General features: G+C 40.5%; 1 protein-coding gene across 1 annotated transcript in view; it reads left to right on the top strand.

Moving 5' to 3' along the window:
* Positions 1 to 21,318, top strand: part of cunh11orf65 (chromosome unknown C11orf65 homolog) — a 44,617-nt gene extending 23,299 nt beyond the window's left edge. Inside the window, exons 7-13 of the mRNA XM_042334420.1 lie at positions 4,604 to 4,696; positions 5,810 to 5,863; positions 7,364 to 7,573; positions 9,211 to 9,338; positions 10,596 to 10,766; positions 12,693 to 12,748; positions 20,799 to 21,318. Of these exons, the coding sequence (XP_042190354.1) occupies positions 4,604 to 4,696; positions 5,810 to 5,863; positions 7,364 to 7,573; positions 9,211 to 9,338; positions 10,596 to 10,766; positions 12,693 to 12,748; positions 20,799 to 20,872 (786 nt within the window). The 3' untranslated portion in view covers positions 20,873 to 21,318. The remainder of the gene's footprint in view (positions 1 to 4,603; positions 4,697 to 5,809; positions 5,864 to 7,363; positions 7,574 to 9,210; positions 9,339 to 10,595; positions 10,767 to 12,692; positions 12,749 to 20,798) is intronic.
* Positions 21,319 to 21,763: the final 445 nt, after the last annotated feature.

Raw genomic sequence — 21,763 nt, 5'->3', positions numbered from 1 at the left:
ATGTTGGGTAATAATCCAGTGCAGTCCTGGGCGATCACTGTATTGTTGGAGATGCCTTCCTTTGAGACATTAAACTGAGGTCCTAACTGCCTCTTAGAGTGCTGTTAAAGATCTCATGGCACCATTTGGAAGGAGAAAGGATTTTCTCCTGGTATTTGAGCTAACAACCTCCAGATAAAACTGATCATTTGGGTACAATTTTGGCTGCTATGTTCACCTACAAATACACTGTCACTCCACGTTTCATTAAAGCCTGTAAAGTGCTTTGAGGCAGCTCAACGACAAGATAAAGTGTTATAGCGCTCTGGGACGCTACCTTGCGTGAAGGGCACTATATAAATGTATGTTCTTGTTATATAAATGCAAGGATTATTATTCTTATTTAACAATTAACCTGTCATGTTCATTTGCCTGTTTAGGTGCATGTTAATGATCCCATGGCAATATCTGAAAATAGAAGGCAGTTTCTCCCAGTGTCTTGGCCAATAAACCCTCAGATAAAAATTGGTTATTGCTGTTTATAAATTGGCTGCAGGGTTCGCCTACGAATACACAGTCACTACACTTTACAGTAAAATCCAATGAAGTACGTTGAGACAATTCAACGACATGATAAGTTACTACACCAAATGCAAGGATTAGGCATCTAGGAGACGTGAAAAGCGTTATATCAAATGCAAGGATTATTATTATTATTGTATCATTGTGTCTATCACAACATCGTCTGCTCTATAAACAAGCTATGCTTACTGACTCGCCCATGGGCCATGCAAATAGCTCTGCTTTCAATGGATTTCAATAGATCTCCAAATTCTGCTGATGATCACGAACAGGAAACCAAACTGTTCTTTAGATACAATGAACAAACTTGCAAGAACAAGATGAAGAACAGCTTCAAAGTTTCCCTGAATACTAGTACTCGCTCTAGGCTGGATAATAATTTGTAAATACTCATCCACTGCCTCGCCCTAACTCCTAATGCTTTCTATTTGTGGTAAGGCATCAGGTATTCAACCTTCCAAAACTGCGTTGACAAGTAAACCACCCACTGACAGATAGACAGATCATGACCAATTCAGGTCTTGTACACATAGTTTTAACTGTGATTAAGAAAGTTACAAGGCTTAAGGATGTACCAAGACAATAGAACAAAAGCAACTTGCAATTATATAACGTCTCGGAGCGCAAAGCTTTAGGGTTGCAAATTCAGGATAGACACAAGGAAGTTTTTCTTTACCCATGGAATAATTAAAGACTGGAACAGGTTACCAGGAATAGTGGTTGGGCCAGGTTGCAGGACGCATTCAAAAAAAACAGCTTGATGCTGTGAAGCGTGAGGCAAAATGAGTCAAAGGGCTTCTTCATCCGAACCTCTCTGGTGATCTCAATAATTTGGTGTCAGCCTGGCTCAGTGGTAGCCCTCTTGCTTCTGAATTAGAAGGTTGTTGGTTCACCCCAGGACTTGGGTTCACATAGTCTAAGCTGACACTCCAATGCAGTGCTAAAGATGTGTTGCATTGTTAAAGGTCCTGGTCCTGTCCTTCAGTTGAGACATTAAACTGAGGATCCCATCTGACTTTTCAAATGGACTTTAAAGATGCCAAGACTCTCTTCATAAAGAGAAAGCAGTTTCTCCCTGACCAACAATCCCTTAATTAAAATTATCCATTCACTTCATGGCTGTTTGTGGGACATTACTGCGTGCAAACTGCCTGCCGTGTTTCACCTACAAAATACACAGTCAATCTACTTTACTTTATCATGTGAAGCGCTTTGAAACGTCTCAACAGCATGATAAGGCTCTGTATCAAATGCAAGGATTAGATTATTATTTCAAGGAGAATGCTGAGAAACATTGCCATCTAGTGGACACACACAGGTACAGTGTTCCCTGCTGTAGTTAATCCAATTCTTTCTGCCATTCAGGCAATTGCACTTTTTATGGTGCCAGGAATAGGTTTTATTACATTAAACTTAAGATATCGTAATAATTTTTAAAACTTTTTTTGTATTAAGTATGAACAAAATATGTGCTTCAGCCTTGAACTCTCCTAACTTAAATGCACTCACTTGCTGGGTACGGTTTGGTAGGTGTCGATAGTTTTATGTCGATAGTCCCCTACCTACCTGCCCGTACCCTCCGTTCCTCTGGCTCTGGTCTGCTCCACGTCCCCCGCCCCAACCGCCCTACCATCGGTGGTCGGGCCTTCAGCCTCTCAGCCCCCAGGCTCTGGAACTCCATCCCCCAGTGCCTTCGCCTTGCTTCCTCCCTTTCCTCCTTCAAGGCCGGTCTCAAAACCTTTCTCTTTGACCGTGCCTTCAGCTCCCTCTCGACTCTCTTCCCCCTCCTCGCTCCCTCCCTTCCCTCCCCTCACCCTGACCATTTCCCCCTCCTTGCTCCCTCCCTTCCCTCACCCTGACCATTTCCCCCCTCCTCGCTCCCTCCCTTCCCTCCCCTCACCCTGACCATTTCCCCCCTCCTCGCTCCATCCCTCCCCTCACCCTGACCATTTCCCCCCTCCTCGCTCCATCCCTTCCCTCCCCTCACCCTGACCATTTCCCCCTGCTCGGGTCATGACCCAACTGTGCAGCGCCTTGGGACGTCCTCCTGACGTGAAAGGCGCTTTATAAATGGAATCTTGTTGTTGTTGTTGTTGTTGTTGTTTTCTTCTGCTACTTTGAGCAAGTAAGGGATCATTCTTTAGTTGTTACCATAACATTGACTCACCACACTATTCAACTGTGTATGTGTGTGGGAGGGGGAAAATCACAATCAGGAACAGAAGCCCCGGCTGATTCCCCCACGTCCACCCTGGAATAGCGCAGTGACATTCAGGTCAGTTGTAATTATTTTATCAGTTGACAAATTAGCATCAGTTCACATTTTCACAAACTGGGCATGGTGCTTCTGGTGGCGATCATTTTTCATGTTCCATCAATCACTGGTTACACAAAAAAGAGTTTGTGATGGGTATTATACTACCTACAGGATCCAAAAGTCACAGAGAGAAAAAAAAAATCAGAAATGATGACTCTTGTGCACTAAACAGCACTTGACATTAGTCAAGGTGACTGACGGTGTGGAATTTATTTACAGGCTCAGTTAATGTTCTACCAGGAGCTGTGCATCTACTGAACAACGCTTCTCACCAGCAGCATGGATTTCTAGGCTTTCTGTCATCTATGGAAAACAATGTTGTAAATCACCTGTAGTCAAGAAACATTTCGCTTTTCCACCACCACCATCACCACCACCACTCTATATTAATGCTAATACAATTTTATGTAGAAAGCAACTATATATATATAAATCATGGTGCACTGTTGGGAAGCAATACAATTGGCTATCAATGTTTTCCTGACTAGGAAGTAGAATATGTATCAACACAGTAGTATGCAGCCGGATCAGTATCAGAAACCTGCTTGGAATATTTCTGTGTGTGAATGTCATCCAAGGGCACGATCAGTCTAAGCTGTAACTCTTCCTCCTCCCTCCCACCCACTGCTCCCACATGGTGAGAACTGTACCTTGACAACATTCACTGTGTAACTTCACACATGAAGGATGGATCTCATGTCAGGTACCAGAGGACAGTTGTTGTGCACAGGACTGTATCCCAGCACACATCAGTGTCTTCTGGCAAGGAGAGAAAATACTGTATAAAGTTCCTCATTGTGTGAGAGAGAGAAACTGCCTGGATCTTGGGCTGATAAATAAATCTCATATTTTTTCTTGCTTGAATTAAATCAACCAACACTGAGGTTAGATGGGCAGGATTCGCAAACTAGAGAATGAAATTGCAAAACTCATTACAAAATCTGATATGAAAAAAATTGGAGAAGCATAAATCCAATCCCAAAGGACTATTTTGCTGCCAGCATTTTGCTTTTTGACCTTTTATTTTATTTTATCCCAGCTCGGGTTTGAAATGCTGTACACTGTCCAGCGCCTTGGGACGTCCTCCCAACATGAAAGGCGCTATACAAATGTAATATTGTTGTTGTTATCTAAGTTTTAGGGCTTTTTGTTTTTTTTGGTCAGCCAGGTGTCTGACTCATGTGAAAACCTATCACCGTGTTTAAGACTATCCATACCAGACTGAAGATTCCACATATGACAGCCACGTAAAAATTCTGTGTCTAGAATGGAATGTGCACTCTCTCCCCAAAGTGCTCCACCCTGCTACCTAAATACAGAGAACATTATAATAATAATCCTTGCATTTGATATAGCAACATATCACATCGAGAAGTCTCAAAGTGCTTCATAGAAGTGACTGTACATTTTGGTCAAAACACCCATTAAAGCCAAAGAGCATTAGTCGCAGATTGGCAAGAGCCAAGACTTAGGGACCCCAGATATTTGGGGTACTGCTTGAATTTAACCAGTTATAATCATATAGCTTGCCATTGGACAACCATATAGCTTGCCACACTAGATAAGCAGCGGGAAGCTTGGTAGAGAAATAACCCCAGTGCAAAATCTCAGCCATAATTTTGGCTGCCGCAATTTATGGGTTGTAAATATCACATTTTGAACCAAGTATTTTTGTAGAATTTGTGTCACTTTGTCACAGATGTAATTTTGAACTGGTATTTGCAGGACAAGCTCCTATTTCGGTATTACAAGGAATTGATTAATTTTAAAGGGAAAGGAGAGCCTCGAATCCTAATGAAATCTATCAATCCCATCGAGGTAAGGGTTCATTTTCTTCTGATAAAATAATTTTTTCTGACAAATTATCTGGGCTGACACATGAATACTCATCGTCTGGGCGAGGTACCAAGGGGCTTCTTAGGCTTGTGGAACTATCGAAATAGAAAGACAAAGGAGCTGGACACCTTCAGAAGGGGATAGGAGAAATTAGTGTCGGGAAAGCACACCACAAATGATGTTATGCTGCCTCCTGGTGGAAACAATATTCTTATTTGTGACTTAGGTGCAGCCACCAGCTTGCAGCTTCCCTCAGAGTAACTTGGAAACAACGTGACAATGTTTGTGTGTTTGTGTGTGCATGTTTGTGTGGATGTATGACTAAGATTCTGGTCTTATTTCTGTGGAATGTACAAAATGCAGAATCTTTTCAATTCTCCATACAATCCTATTTTCTGCATATTGGACCATTTTATTTACTGCTTTCGTCTTTATACTACTTCCTTCAACTTTGAGGGGAAAATTAACTTCTAGGCAACATGCCAACATTCATTTAACTTCAATCAGGACTCCCTCTGAATTGATTGTTTGATTTTCCTATCACAGCTAGTCACTAACAGTCAAGTGACCTGAATCTATTTATGTGCAACCAATGCAGCTGTAAGTAAAGACTGCTTTCCTCTCCCACACATGGGCAACATAACTTGGTGATTCATTGCTCTCAGCATCGGAGCTGACAATGCTTTGGGCTGAGAGGATGGTTGGTGGAGAGCACATGCCAGTTGAAAGTTTTCCAATAACTTTGTATGTTGCTGTGTTGCACAATTCAATGAAAATCTCCCCAGTTTCCCTTGTAATTGACAGATTTCCTATGTATCTGATAAAAAAGTGAAATCTAGTCACCAATTTGTATCAGACACATTAGGATCTGTCATTTGCAATACATTGTAATATTTTCATTGCTCATTAAAATGTTCTTGAAAATGCAAGTTGTTGATAGATTCCAGCACTGGGCTATCCTACATAATAAGATAAAAGGATACAACAGGGATATTGATAAGGTTCTTTGAATAGACCAATTTAATACAGTTTTGATAAAGCATAAAATGAAGTAATGCAGAGACAATCTAAGTACATTTTGTTGCATATCCACAGGCTGCGTACCTGGATGCAGCTGCTGGAGTTCACATCCGATTCAGACTGGGAGGAGTAAGTGTTCTTTCACTGCTTTTGTCAATCTCGATAAGATCACAAGATTGGCCTGGATGAAAAAGTCCCTTCAGCCCATTCAATCTCATCAGAAAACCCAACCTACTGTCCCCACATCATTGCATCAAGTGGCTTTTTAAATGAGCCATTACGCCCTGAACTCTGGAACATTCTCCCTCAATCCCTCCACCTTGCCCCCTCGCTCCCCTTTTTCAAGTCCCGCCTGAAAACCTTCCTCTTCGACCGTGATTACGGCCACCTCCCCACCAGCAAAGAGTCAGGCTCCACCACTGTTAAGCGCTCTGAGACTCTACCTTGCATGGAGGGGGCTATATAAGTTGCTGTTGTTGTTGATCACCCTCTGCGTAAAGAAAAACTTCCTGGTGTCTGTACGGAAATTGCCCTTGGCAACATAAATCGATTTGTTTTTGTTCTACTGTCTTGTTGCATCCTATAGTATTGATCTTAGTTACTTTTTCAATCCCATTTAAAATTTTAGAACCAGAACCTCTACCCTATCCTGTCCTGTGTACCCTTCACCCCTATGCTCCCGCCACCCCCCCAACTCCCACCTCAGCAGATATCTTTAAGATCTATTTGGATTCAAGATCTTTATTTCTTGGCAAAAGAAAATTGCATGGACTTATAGAATATTAGTAGAATTTATCTGCAATTTATCCAGCATCTGATAAAATCAAAGCTAATCCAAAGTGGAAAGTCAGTTTATTGGGGGTTCAATAACAATTTTAGGGTATATTTGTTTGCCATGATACAGATAATAAATAAAAGCAGAATTATTCAGTTTAACTAGCTATAAAAATAAATCTATTTAAATGTGTTAAGTGTTTTAAATCTATTCACTTTGTGTAGGATGTTATAATTAATGGTGCATATGTTTCTTTGGCTGCAGACTTACTAGACTTATTTGTCAAATTTGCTTAATTTTCCCCCTTGTCAAGAGGACGAGGTGATGGTGAAGGGTTATGAAAGCCCATTTTAGGTCAGACAACCAGGCATTTCTTTAACAGAGGGTGGCAAAAGATGGAATGGGTTAGCAGGATGAGTGATAGAGGACTGCTTCATATAAGAAACAGCTTAGTGCTGTACAGGGAAGTTGGAAGGGTTGATGGTTTTAAAACATTAGATCTAATGGGCCAGTAGGGATTCATCATGCCCACCTCTCTTTTGACCTCTTGTCATTTTGTGACCGGCTTGCATTTCAGTTTATCCTTATCTAATTTACATGCAGAAGGTATATTCCTGTCTCTACAAAATGTTTTGTGTGGAGCCAGGCCTTTTCGAAAAGATTGTAATTTCTTGGTCACATAACATTTTTCTGCAGATTAAGTAGTCTTCTCTTCTATTAGAACATTCATTTGCAATGATCATCAATAGAAGCCTAGATAATTTAGATTAATTAACTTGATTAATTTGCATTAACAGGATTAATTATTTAATTAATAATTATCAATTAATTAATTCTTTCTGTTTTGGCTGTAGGAATCATTTCCCCCAGACATCTACTACAAGATATTTACTCACCGACCCATTGTGGATATTTGTGCAAATAGCCCTAAAAATTATACCAATCCTGCTGCGAAACAACAAGTACCCAGGCAACTTCATAACCGTTGGGAAATCATGGAAGATGATCAGAGCGGATGGTATAAACGAGTGGAGATGAATGGCTGGAGACGTCTTTCACACAGGGTATAGTGCATAAGTTTCCAATGGCTCATATTAGCAATCTGTATATTGGGGCAGGGAGGCCAGGGACCTTACTGAGAGGTTTCTATTGGTGAGACTCTTGTTCTGGCCATTATGAACAGTGAGTCTGTGGCCTGGGGTGACTTAGTCTTTGATGGACGATACTAATCTAAAGACCCACTGTGTTTGTAAGTTTGTGTAGGATTTTAGTTGAATGTATTGTAGTTAGCTTTCTGAGTTGAAAGCTTGCCTATTTTAGAGTTTTGGAGGATGGTACTGGCGTGAGAGGGTGACTGGTGATAGGTGACTAAACCTCATATACAGCTGAGTGAGAGACAGTTTTTGGGGGGGACGGGAGTGTTGGTTGAGAACCGAACAGGATCATAATTTTCCAAAATCCTGGAGAAAGGAAAATCATACCAGATGACTGGAGAGTGACAAATGTGATGCCCCTCTTTCAAACAAAAATGCATCATGTACAAGACAGGAAATTATAAAACAGTCTTATTTGAGTGGTTAGTAAATTACTGGAGAGCTATAATATGGAACAACATTTTTGGTAGTAGAGTGGTGATTTTTATTTGTTGTTTTATTCCTGGAGAAACACAATCTAATCAGGGCTAATGAGTGTGGAGTTCTAAAATGTAGGATATGCTTGACTAACCGTATAAACTTCTTTGAAGAGATAACAGAGAGAATAAATGATGGAAATATAATAATAATCTTTGCATTTGATATAGCGCTTGATCACATCTTTGAGGCGTCTCAAAGCACTTCACAGAATATACTGTAAAGTGAATTGACTGTATATTTTATGGGTGAAATGTGGCAGCCAATTGCGCACAGCAATGTCCCATAAACAGTCGTGGATTAAAGTGACCAATTTATTATCTTTTTTTAAAGGAATTATTACCCCTGTAAACATGATCCGCCAATCAACTAACAAATGGGTTTCTACTTACTACTAGGTAAATAGAGGCATGTGGAGTAAGAGAACTTGCCCAACATTTCGCCCTGCTGGGAATCAAACTCAGGTCTCTCGCTTGCGAGGCGAGAGCTCTAACCACTGAGCTACAGGACTCTGTTAGATGTGGTCCATATGGATTTAAATAAAACCTTTTATAACATACAGCATAAGAGGCTGATAGCAAACATTATGGCATGTGGGATTAAGAGAAGTGTGAGAATACGGATAGAGGGTTGGCTGGAGTGCAGAAAGCAATGAGTACAGTTAAACAAATGTTTTTCAGACTGGGAAGATGCAGTGTGTTGTTTCTACAGAGATCTGTGTTGGGGCCGGTCTTATGAAATAATTGCACATAAATGATCTGGATTTAGGAATTGAATTAGGAATTATCATAATACAACAGTATAAATAGGGAGCAGTAATACACTTTAAAGGGTGAGGTTTTAGAGTAGTGCAGCAGGATGAAAGAAAAAACTTGCATTTATATTGCATCTTATATGTATCAAGTAAATACTGTCAAATAGAAAGTCATTTGATTGTTTATGTAGGCAAACACTATTGCTAAATTTTGCTCAGCAAGGGTCAGAGCCTCCAAGAGAAGTGGAGAGAAAATGTGTGTAAAAAAATACCTACATACATTTAGGTGTATTTAAACAATGTATCTTTTATTTAGATCATATTAAAGTCAGTGTACCTGCAGTCTAAAGAAAATGCAATAGAGTTCCACCACTCTAAGCGCCACAGGAGAGAAGAAATGCAAAAGCAACGAAAAGACAAAAAAATTAAATGGATGCAAATGATGTGAGTTTCAGTGAGACTGATATGAGAATAGACATTATCAAGAGGCAGGCTGGCAGCTATGGCTGAGAATTCCAGTGTTGTTTCTCTAACACAGCCACTCTGCTGCTGGGTTTGCTGATGTCTTTTGGTGACACTGTGATAAAGGACAGGATATTGAGGGCAATCGCTGCCTCTTCACTTGGGGCCTCACAACACTTGGGGCCTCACAAGGCCAGAGAGCAGAGTAGAAGAGAAGCCACTCATTCTGTGTGGGCTCCAGCACCGACTGCTTGTCCACAAGGCACCTTCATTGTGCACAATGTGGTGGCATCACGTGCTCTGTGTAGGTGGTCTTGACTCACGCTGGGGTGGGCAGCCCAAGGCCGAGAGAGCCATGGGAGTTTGGAATTTTTAAAATTCAGACTTAATTAGTAAGGCAATTTTGCTCCGTGCTTAAAACAATCCTGCAAAAAACGACTGACTTATTTAACAGTTAATTTAAGATTTTTTCTAAAATTCTGTACAATTATCATTTTTAAGACTTATGTTCTTAGCTTTTAAGGCTAAGAACATGAGTCATTTCAGGCCTCTGGATGTCTGAAATCCTGCTGTAGAACCAGTATTACAAGTTTCTTGGACCAACCCCAATAGATTTTGCTTCGATAAAGCTAATAAACGCTCTGCTTGTCGGCCTTCCCAACGCCTCTCTCTACAGGCTGCAGATAATCCAGAACTCTGCAGCCCGTGTCCTCTCCCGCACCAAACTCCATGACCCCATCTCCCCCACTCTCGCCCGACTCCATTGGCTTCCTATCCTTCAGAGGATCCAGTTCAAGATCCTGGTCCTCACATACAAAGCACTCCATGGCCTCGCCCCACCCTACCTCTGCGACCTCCTAACCCTCTACCAACCCGCCCGCTCCCTCTGCTCAGCTGGCTCTGGCCTGCTCCACGTCCCCCGATCTACCCACCCCACCACTGGTGGGAAAGCCTTCAGCTACTCTGCCCCAAACTTCTGGAATTCCATCCCCCAGTCACTCCGCCTCGCCCCCTCCTTAGCCTCCTTCAAGTCCCGCCTCAAAACCCTCCTCTTCAACAATGCCATCGGCCACCCCCCTTCCCCTCCCCTCTACCCCCTGACCCCAGCTCGGGTCTGAAATGCTGTACACTGTCCAGCACCTTGGGACATCCTCCTGACGTGAAAGCCGCTATACAAATGGAATCTTGTTGTTGTTGTAAACCTGGCTTTATTGTTGTATTTGCTTCTTGAATATTTAGGTACCATGGAAATATGCTGGAGGCTCAAACAACAGATCCTTTCATAGTTGATCTGGTGCAGAACGCAACAATTGGATTAATGAATATGGTAGAAAAGGAGGGTTACGACACTGCCCTGGAGTGGGAGGTGGATGAGTTGCTGGAATGGACCAATGCACTGAATTTCGAAGAGTAAGTCAGCATTTTTAAAATTTCATTTCAAAGGTGTCAATTAACACTTTTTATGGCTCGATAATGACTTATTGAGTAAGGCACAGCCATGGTGGAACATTAGGGTTTAACTAGTTGTACATCAATGCTGAGTCAGCTGATCTCAGCCAGGGTTCTGGGTTGGGTTCAGCACACCCCCGAGTCAAGCAGGAAAGATCAGCCAAGGTTTCCATTGTTATCCGTAGACTGCTCGTGGGTGTGGCATTGATTGAAGACAGCTTCGAGCTGGGCATTGATGTCAACAGCTGAATAGCTTGCCAACACTCGATGTCTAGGCTCACATATAATAATAGCCACTTGGACGTTATTGTTGGAGCACTCGGCTCGCAAACAAGAGGACCCGGTTCGATTCCCGGGCAGGGCGAAACCTTAGGCAATTTTCTTACTCCACACACCTCTGTTTACCTAGTAGTAAGTAGGAATCCGGTTCTTAGGGAATTTCTTAGGGAATCCAGGGGTAATAATCCCTTCAAAAGTAAATAAGGGAGTGAGTGAGCGAGCAAGCAAGCAAGTGTGGGAGGTAGGGAGGGAGGGAGGTAAGTAAGTAATTTGGTCACTCAATCCACAAATGTTTGTGGACACTGCTGTGCACAATTGGCTGCCACGTTTCACCCACAAAATATGCAGTCAATTCACTTTATAGTACATTCTGTGAAGCGCTTTGAGACGTCTCAATGATGTGATAAAGGCGCTATATCAAATACAAGGATGGAACCATGCACTTGTAGAAGGTAAATTGAAAGTGTGCTAAACATAGCACCACATGGAGCATTGATGGTTGTTGTGTGAGTTATAATGAAAAAGGAGATTGGGGTTCTGGAAATGTGGAAAAACATATAGGTTCATAGAATGTGAAAGACCTTCTGGAATCGAGAATTCCCACATGTCGAGTCTTGGACGTCACTCAGCTGTTCAATGTTTTTGATGTTTTAAAAAGGCACAGCTCATCAACAGCTGAGCTGCTGTTATCAGTAGGTCTCAATCTTTTTCTTTTGACTCAGGCCTCCAAGATGGCTCACCTATGGCGATTATATTCACCTGTCTGCCAGGCAGCTCTACATTTCTCCTCAGGGACCCACCAATCTGTTCCTCTCTCTTCTCTTCCAGGTCATCGTCGCTCCTAGCATTAGCTTACTTTAAAGACAATTGCTTGCTGTCAAGCCACAAGAAGCTTTTGAAATAGATATTATGTCTGTTGCTAACGATGTTTCACAGCCGTGTTGGCATGACAGTGATGGCTGATGGGTGATGGCGCACATACCCACAATGGGCACAGTAACTGGGAAGTGCTAAAGTAAGAGGAGAGCCCAGAATTCAGTCTCCAAATATACTAGTAAAATCCTGGAAACCATTGTTATAAAAAGATAATTTCATTTATTTGGTCCCAATAAAACAGATGATAAAATAGAAATTGGATTTTGATTTAAACTCTGAACGTGAAGCATTGTCCATCCCATCCCATGCAACAATAACAACAACTTACATTTATATAGCGCCTCTCACACAGGGTAGTATCCCAGAATGCTTGACAGTGGCGGAGCACAACTCCGAGCTGGGGGGTGGTGACCGTAGGCACGATCGAAGAAAAAGGTCTTCATGAGCAACCTGAAGATGGGGAAGAAGGTGACAAGGTGGAGAGATAGAGGAAGAGTGTTCCAGAGTTTCATCTGAAAGCGATGGTTGAATAGAGGGCACGGGAGACAAGCTGGAGGCTAGAGCCAGTCGACCAGAGGCAGTGGGTAGTGGGTTGGGGAGTAAGCAAGTCGGAGAGGTAGGGAGGTGCCAGTCGATGGAAGGATTTGAAGACAAGTGTGAGGATTCAGCGCTGATAGAGCACCAGACAAAATGATCCGAACAAACTGGATTTTTTTATCTATTCATTTTCAGATATTTGAAGGGCTGGAAGGACATTGGAAGAAGCAATAAGTCTGAAAACTTTAAAGGTAACCATTTTAAGGAACAATGTAAATTATCACATAAATATACCAAATATACAAATAGATACACTTGGGGTGATATTCCACCTGGTACTAGGAAGGTTTACTCCATTTATGTAGCATTTTACAGCGTCCACAGTTTGTCAAATTATAGAATTTAGTCTTATTTTTATTTAAAGGAACCCATAAAACCAAGGCTGTATTTAAGAATTTGCTAAATGCTGGATGCTCAGAAATGCTATATATAATAATAATCCTTGCATTTGATATAGCACCTTTAACACATCGTTGAGATGTCTCAAAGCGCTCCACAAAATATATTGTAAAGTGTCTATTTTTTCTATATTAAAAAATAGCAATTAAAATTTTTAAAGATAAAACTATATCAATAGAATAAATCATGACCCAAGTAGAATTTCTACTCCCAAATTAGAAAAGTAAAATTGCATAGAAAAATTACTAACAAAACTTTTATTATATCAGCCGCTCCGAAATGCTTCCCCGCTTGAAGGGCACTATAATATATATAAATGAAGTTGTTTTTATGTTGGAAGAAATGACAACAAAAAGATGATTTTATCTGTGATTATTAGGCCCATAGATTACAGTAAAAATCTTAATTAACTGTGAGAACTAGGTACAGGGTCATTCACGTTACAGCTGTTTGTGAGACATTGCTTGATGCAAATTGCCTGCCGCATTTGGCTACAGTCACTACATTTCCGCAGTAAAATCATGTGAAGCACTTTGAGATATTTGAACCACATGATAAGGCATTATAGCAAGTGTAAGGATTATTGAATTATCTACATTGGATATATTGTTTGTTTTGTTGTACAGGTTTGTCCCTTGGCACCTCCCTACCTCTCCAATCTCCTCACTCCCCACCATCAGTGGTCGGGCTTTCAGCCACTATGCCCCAAAACTCTGGAACGCTCTTCCTCAGTCCCTCCACGTTGCCCCCTCTCTCCCCTTTTTCAAGTCCCGCCTGAAAACCTTCCTCTTCGGCCGTACTTACAGCCACTCCCACCCCCAGCCGGTTCGGAGTCAGGCTCTGCCACTGTTAAGTGCTCTGAGATGCTACCCTGGGTGGAGAGCGCTATATAAGTGCAAGATGTTGTTGTTGTCTGTGGCTTGGTGTACTACAACTGGAAGCAATGCAAATACTAATTAATGGAATAATTACAACAATGATATCTTCTCCCAGGCTATTGCAATGGCTATGAGGTTAAAATATTTAGATTTGAGGTTTAAATTGCAAATATTCTCAAATTAAATATGTTGCATTAATTGCAACTTCTGAATTTACAAATATAGGATTTCAAAAACTCATAGCCTACAAATTCTTAATACTAAATTCACAAAGTCTGAAGTAATAATAATAATAATCCTTGCATTTGGTACAGCACTTGATCATATCGTTGAGACATCTCAAAGCACTTTACAGGATATGCTGTAAAGTGAATTGACTGTATATTTTGTGGGCAAAACAGTGAAGGAAGCTTAGAACTGGTGAGCAAAATGCTAATTCTAGCTCTGAGATCTGATATTCCAAGTAAATCTGCAGCTTCTCAGTGTAATTATAGGTGTTGTACATCAGACTATATATAAGGTTCTAGGCAGTCTTTCAAGGTTTGTGGTCTGAACAATACTAATAAGTAGTTTGAACGGCTTTCAAGCTGAAAGGCTTTTGTTACAGTGAACCCCAGCTGAAAGTTACTGTTAATGCTGCCAACTGATTTTATGTGTGTAATTACTAATTCAAAGCTTCACCTCAAAAAGACATTTTCTTTGACAACCGTGATATCTGTGCAAGTATTTGAATAGATGACGATTAGGCTTTGTCAGGAAACTGGGACTCTGATTTATACTAGAACTACAGACATCTGATAAGTTGTTTTGAGTTTTCAGCACCTTGAGGGGGACATAAATTATATCTCAATGTGAACCAATTTTTTCTCACAATGTTAACTCCGGCCAAAATTTAAAATAAATGAATTTTTGAAGGAAAAAATATAGCTCTGACAATAAGAATGTGATCTGATGTAGCTTCATAAAATGTGAATCATATTTTATGCCAATGATCACTTGTAAGCTGGTTGTGTTAAATGACAGTCGGATGTTGAGGGTTGAGATGAAGCTATAAATCACAAAATAACAAGGGGCAGAAAACATGAGTGGGAGTAGTTTATAGACCCCCAAAGAGTGATCACAGCATAGCACAGGTTATTAATCAGGAAATTAGAGCAGCATGTAGCAAAGGTAATACAATAATAGTGGGTGATTTCAATCTTCACATAGATTGGGAAAACCAAATCGGCAAAAGTAGGGTAGAAGAGTAGTTTATAGAGTGTATGAGAGATAGCTTTCTGGAACAGTATGTTGAGGAACCAATTAGGGGACAGGCCATACTAGACCTTGTTTTGTGTAATGAAGCAGGGCTAGTCAGTAATATAGATATTAAGGCTCCTCTAGGGCAGAGTGATCATAACACAATAGAATTTAGTATTAAGTTAGAGAGCAATGTAGTTAAATCCGAAGCAAGGGTCTTAAATTTAAATAAAGCTAACTTTGCAGGTATGAGGGAGGAATTAGCTAAAATAGACTGGGGAATTAGATTAATGGATATGACAATAGACCAACAGTAGCAAACGTTTAAAGAAGTAGTGCAAAATTCTCAGTAGTCACATAGTGGAGTCCTGTAGCTCAGTGGTTAGAGCACTCGCTTTGCAAGCGAGAGACCTGAGTTCAATTCCAGGCAGAGGGCGAAACCTTGGGCAAGTTTCCTTACTCCACACAGAGCCTAATAATAATCCCTCCAAAACCAAAAACAATAATAAATTGGTCATTTTCAATCCACGACTGTTTGTGGGACATTGCTGTGCGCAATTGGCTGCCGCGTTCGCCCACAAATATACAGTCAATTCACTTTACAGTATATTCTGTGAAGCGCTTTGGGACGTCCTCCCGACGTGAAAAGCGCTATATCAAATGCAAGGATTATTATTATTATTATTATTATATTCCCCTGAGAAATAAGAGTACCACAGGGAAAGCTGTTCATCCATGGCTAACTAGAGCAGTTAGAGAAAGTATAAAACTAAAAGAAAAGACCTATAAAACTGTCAAAAAGAGTAGCAAACCTGAGGACTGGGAGTGTTTTAGGGACCAACAAAAGAAAACCAAAAAGCTCATTAAGAGTGAGAAAATGGATTGTGAGGCCAAGCTAGCAAGGAACATTAAGCCAGATTGTAAGAGTTTTTATAAATACATTAAGAGGAATAGGCTCACAAAAGTAAATGTGGATCCATTACAGGCAGAGACAGGAGGAATTATAATGGGGGATAAGGATATGGTAGAGTCCCTAAATAAATACTTTGCTTCTGTCTTCACGTTAGAAGACACAAGAAGTTTACCAAAAAATAGAGATGAACCAAGGGCTAATGATAGAGAGCAACTTAAGGAAATTTACATTAGCAAAGAATTGGTGCTAGGGAAATTGTTGGCATTAAAAAGTGATAGCGGAGGCCTTGTATCTGATCTTCCAAAATTCTTTGGATTCTGGAACGGTTCCCATTGATTGGAAGATTGCAAACGTCAAACCACTATTTAAGAAGGGTGGGAGAGAAAAGATGGGGAACTATAGACCAGTTAGTCTGAGATCGGTCGTAGGGAAAATTCTAGAATCCTTAATTAAGGATGTCGTATTGGGATACTTAGAGGATCACAATATGATTAGACAGAGTCAACATGGCTTTACAAAAGGGAAGTCATGCTTAACAAATCTTTTAGAATTTTTTGAGGACATATGAAGTAAATTAGATAGGGAGGAATCAGTGGATGTAGTGTATATAGGTTTCCAAAAGGCATTCGTTAAGGTGCCGCATAAAAGGTTGATCCACAAGATTAGGGCCCATGGAATTAAGGGGAATATATTAGCATGGATTGAAGAATGGCTAACAGGAAGAATCCAAAGAGTAGGGATAAATGGGTCCTTCCCAGATTGGTGGGATGTGACTAGTGGAGTGCCACAAGGATCAGTGCTTGGGCCTCAACTTTTTACAATTTACATCAACGATCTAGATGAGCACATCAAACTTAATGTATCCAAATTCACGGATGACACTAAACTAGGAGGGAGAGTAAACACCGAGGATGATATTTAAAAAAATGCAACGAGAAATAGATAGGCTAGGTGAGTGGGCAAATAGATGGCAGATGAAGTATACTGTAAGGAAGTGTGAAGTCATCCACCTAGGTGGCAAAAACAGTAGAGCAGATTATTTTTTAGAAGGGTAGAGACTAGATAGTGTTAGCGTTCAGAGGGACTTGGGTGTCCTTGTACACCAGTCACAAAAAGTTAGTCTTCAGGTGCAGCGAGCAATTAGGAAGGCTAACGGTATGTTGGCATTTGTTACAAAAGGGTTAGAATATAAGAGTAGGGAAGTTTTGCCTCAACTGTATAGGGCCCTGGTGAGACTGCACCTAGAGTATTGTGTGCAGTTTTGATCTCCTTATTTAAGAAAGGATGTACTCGCCTTGGAGGGGGTACAACATAGATTCACTAGGTTGGTACCAGGGATGAAGGGGATGAGTTATGAGGATAGGTTGAGCAATTTAGGCCTATATTCTCTAGAATATAGAAGAATGAGAGGTGATCTTTTAGAAACTTATAAGATTATTAAGGGGCACGACAGAATAGATAGTGGGATACTTTTTCCCCTGGTTGGAGAAACTATAACCAGGGGTCAGTCTTAAAATTAGGGGTAAGCCCTTTTGCACTGAGTTGAGGAAAAACTTCTTCACTCAGAGGGTAGTGAATTTATGGAATTCTCTACCCCAAAGGGCTGTAGATGCTCAGTCCTTGAACATATTCAAGACTGAGATTGATAGATTTCTTGTGGATAAAGGGATTAAGGGATATGGGGATAAGGTGGGTAGGTGGTGTTAGAATAGATCAGCCATGATCTTACTGAATGGCAGGGCAGGCTAGAGGGGCCGAATGGCCTACTCCTGCTCCTAATTTTTATGTTCTTATGTTCTAAGAGCAAAACTCAAACAATTCAGTTGGTGTTATTTCAAGCCCATTGTCTAGATCTACCCCAATTATGTAACATTTTAGGACATCCAGAATCCAGGCCTATTGTTTAATTCATTATTAACTCTGAATTCAGTTTGAATAATAACAATCCTTGCATTTGATATGTCGCCTTATCGCACATCGGGATGTCCTCCTGACGTGAAAGGCGCTATACAAATGTAATTTGTTGTTGTCGTCTCAAAACACATCACAAAATATACAGTCAACAACAACAACAAAATTATATTTGTGTAGCGTCTTTCAAGTCGGCAGGACCTTCCAAGGCGCTGGGCAATCAGTATTTCAGACCTGAGCTGGGGGCCGGGATCGGGGAGGGTGGAGGGCAGTGAGGGTGACCGAAGGCACGGTCAAAGAGGAGGGTCTTGAGATGGGTCTTGAAGCAGGCAAGGGAGGGGACACGCCAGAGGGACTGCGGGATGGAGTTCCAGGGCGGGTGAGGCGGGGGACGTGAAGCGGGCTGGAGCCCACTGAGCAATCAAATGCAAGATTGGTTATTAAATTCTGGAAGCTCTAAATGCTACATAAATAGATTAAATCTAGACACAGGTGGAACTTTTCCCTTTTAATATATGTGTTTATTTCCTAATATTAAATAGATGAGAACAACCCTACATGTGCTATTGGCTGAGCAAAGCAAATCATTCTGAAGGAACAAAGGCCAATCTGTTTTGTAAAATGACACAGTTGGTAACTTCAACTTTGGAAGTTTTTTTTATTTTTCTCTTGTTTTTAAATTTTGAACAATTTATTCCAACAGTGCATTAAGTCAGATTGTAAAAATCTTTACAAATACATTAAGAGGAATAGGCGAGTGAGGGTAAATGTAGGTCCATTTCAGTCTGAGACGGGAGAAGTTGTAATGGGGGATAAGGACATGGCAGAGTCCCTAAATGGATACTTTGCATCTGTCTTCACCCGAGAAGACACAAGTCTGCCAACAATAGGGATGGATGCAGCAAAGGGATAAGGACAGGGAGTGACTTAGGGAATTTTCGTTAGTAGAGAATTGGTGCGAGGGAAACTGTTAGCACTAAAAAGTGACAAATCTCCTGGTCCGGATGGCTTGCATCCCAGGGTATTAAAAGAGGTAGCTTATGAGATAGTGGAGGCCTTGTGTCTGATCTTCTAAAATTCCTTGGATTCTGGAACAGTCCCCATGGATTGGAAGATCGCAAATGTCACACCACTATTTAAAAAAGGTGGAAAGGAAAAGATGGGGAACTATAGGCCAGTTAGTCTCACATCAGTGATAGGAAAAATTTTAGAATCATTGATTAAGGATGTGGTAGTGCGGTATTTAGAGGACACAATATAATTAGGCCAAGTCAACATGGCTTTACAAAAGGGAAGTCATGTTTGACAAATCTCATAGAATTTTTTGAGAATATTTCGAGTAAACTAGATAAGGGTGAATCAGTGGATGTGGTCTATTTGGACTTCCAGAAGGCATTCGATAAGGTGCCGCATAAAAGATTAGTCCAAAAGATAGAGGCCCACGGAATTGGGGGGAGCATATTAACGTGGATTGGGGAATGGTTAATGGGTAGGAAACAAAGAGAAGGGATAAACGGGTCCTTTTCAGATTGGCGGGATGTGACTAGTGGAGTCTCAGCTATTTACCATCTACATCAACGATCTTGATGAGGACATCGAAGTTAATATATCTAAATTCGCGGATGACACAAAACTAGGAGGAAGTGTCAACACAGAGGATGACATTTAAAAAAATGCAGCGAGACATAGATAGGTTAGATGATGGGCAGGTAGGTGGCAGATGACGTATAATGTAGGGAAGTGCAAAGTCATCAACCTAGGTAGCAAAAACAGTAGAGCGGGTTATTTTTTAGAAGGGGAGAGATTGGAATGTGTTAGCGTCCAGAGGGACTTGGGTGTCCTTGAACACCAATTACAGAAAGTTAGTCTGCAGGTGCAGCAGCAATTAGGAAGGCGAACGGTATGTTAGCATTCATTATGAAAGGATTAGAGTATAAGAGTAGGGAAGTCTTGCTGCAACTGTATAGGGCCCTGGTGAGACCACACCTGGAATGAATACTGTGTGCAGTTAAAGGAAGGATGTACTTGCCTTGGAGGGGATGCAGAGTCGATTTGCTAGGTTAGTACCAGGGATGAAGGGGATGAGTTACGAGGATAGGCTGACCAATGTGGGCCTATATTCTCTGGAATATAGAAGAATTAGAGGGGATCTTATAAAAACCTATAAGATCATCAAAGGGCATGATAGAGTAGATAGTGGGAGATTGTTTCCCCTGGTTGGAGAAAATAAAACCAGGGTCACAACCTTAAAATCAGAGGCCAGTCCTTTCACACTGAGTTGAGGAAGAAGTTCTTCACTCAAAGGGTGGTGAATGTATGGCACTCGCGACCCCAAAGGGCTGTTGACGCTCAGTCCTTGAACATATTCAAGACTGAGATAGATATATTTCTTATTGCAAAAGGGATTAAGGGATATGGGGATAAGGCAGGGTTATGGTATTAGCTGGAGTTAGATCAGAAGATCAGCCATGATTGAATGGCGGGTCAGGCTCGAAGGGCCGACTCCTGCTGCTACATGTCATGTTAAATGTCACCTAAAGCTAACACTAACATTTGTATTGAAGCCATTTCTGAAGTATGGTTGCATCTGACAATTTTTAAATTTGTTTTCTGCAGAATCCTGCTTGGATCAGCACCTCTGTGCTTTGTTTAGAATTATACTTGAGTAAGCAATATGTTTATATGCTAAACTGTATTTGCATTAACTGTACCAACCAGTTCCCCAAACCCACCCAAAAACCTCAAAACAATCAGGACTGTCTAATGCACTGAGTTAAACAGATCTCCTGTGTTGGAAGGTGTAATCTTTATCCTTCAGATTTGCACAAAAACATTCATATTTCAAGGCAAACATTAATTCGCTCAAGTAGCTTAAACTCTGTTTTGCATTTCTCCATTTAGGTTCAAGGTATGGCCCAATAAAGAATGACCCCGATGTAATTATAAAACAAGCAAATCCCAACTTTAAGATATAAAGAGCTGCTGAAATACAAGAAGATTTGTTATGCTTCACACAATTACTGAAAAACTTAGAAAAAACAATATCCAACACGATAAAGGATTATTAGTTCTTAGTTTATTTTTTACAGCAAAATTATCAATGTACCTTTTTTAATAGTACTCTGATATACTATAGTATGTCATGCATAATATTTAATGCATTGACTTGAAAAAGTTCTATCCTGGAAGAAATTCAGGGCTATTTACTTGATTCTTTATATTTAATCTCCATGTACAAATAATCTTCTTGTGGATGATCCCTGTAACAGTTAAAAAGCTTAACTTGATAGATATTTTTGTGGTACATGTAAAAGATCTTGTATGTGAAAATAGTGGAATATAATATATGTCTTATTATTCGGATGTACTTGTGGGGTCGAAGTTTACTATTTGCGTAATAAACTCAAAATACACAAACCAATAAAATAGCAATGCATTTTGTTAACTCTGACTTTTAGAAAGATTTAGGGCATTACTTTTAATTAACTGTTACCAGCCATTCCTAATAATTAAAATACATTATTAATGTATTGTCTTGTTTATTAATTTATAACATTAATTATTAATGCTTTCAAATTGTGAGAAGTGGGTGACAATTACTGCGCATTTTATTTTAAAAAGCAGTGTGTACTCTCTTATCTTTCAGTTTCACGTTTAAGAAATTTCCAAGCAGCCCAGTAAAATATATTGGTTGTGCAGACCAGCCGTAAATTGTACTTGATGAGTCAGGTTGTGTATATGTACACATGCACTTTTGATTTAATGTGAAACACAGCTAAGTGGGATTGTTTATGCTGCATGAGAGAACACAACAGAAAAATAAACAACCGGTGACAACAATTTTACATTTATATAATACCTCTCAT

The sequence above is a fragment of the Callorhinchus milii genome, unplaced genomic scaffold (genome assembly GCF_018977255.1).
Source record: "Callorhinchus milii isolate IMCB2004 unplaced genomic scaffold, IMCB_Cmil_1.0 Scaffold4, whole genome shotgun sequence".
NCBI lineage: Eukaryota > Metazoa > Chordata > Chondrichthyes > Chimaeriformes > Callorhinchidae > Callorhinchus > Callorhinchus milii.
This window is presented reverse-complemented; position numbering and strand designations above follow the sequence as displayed.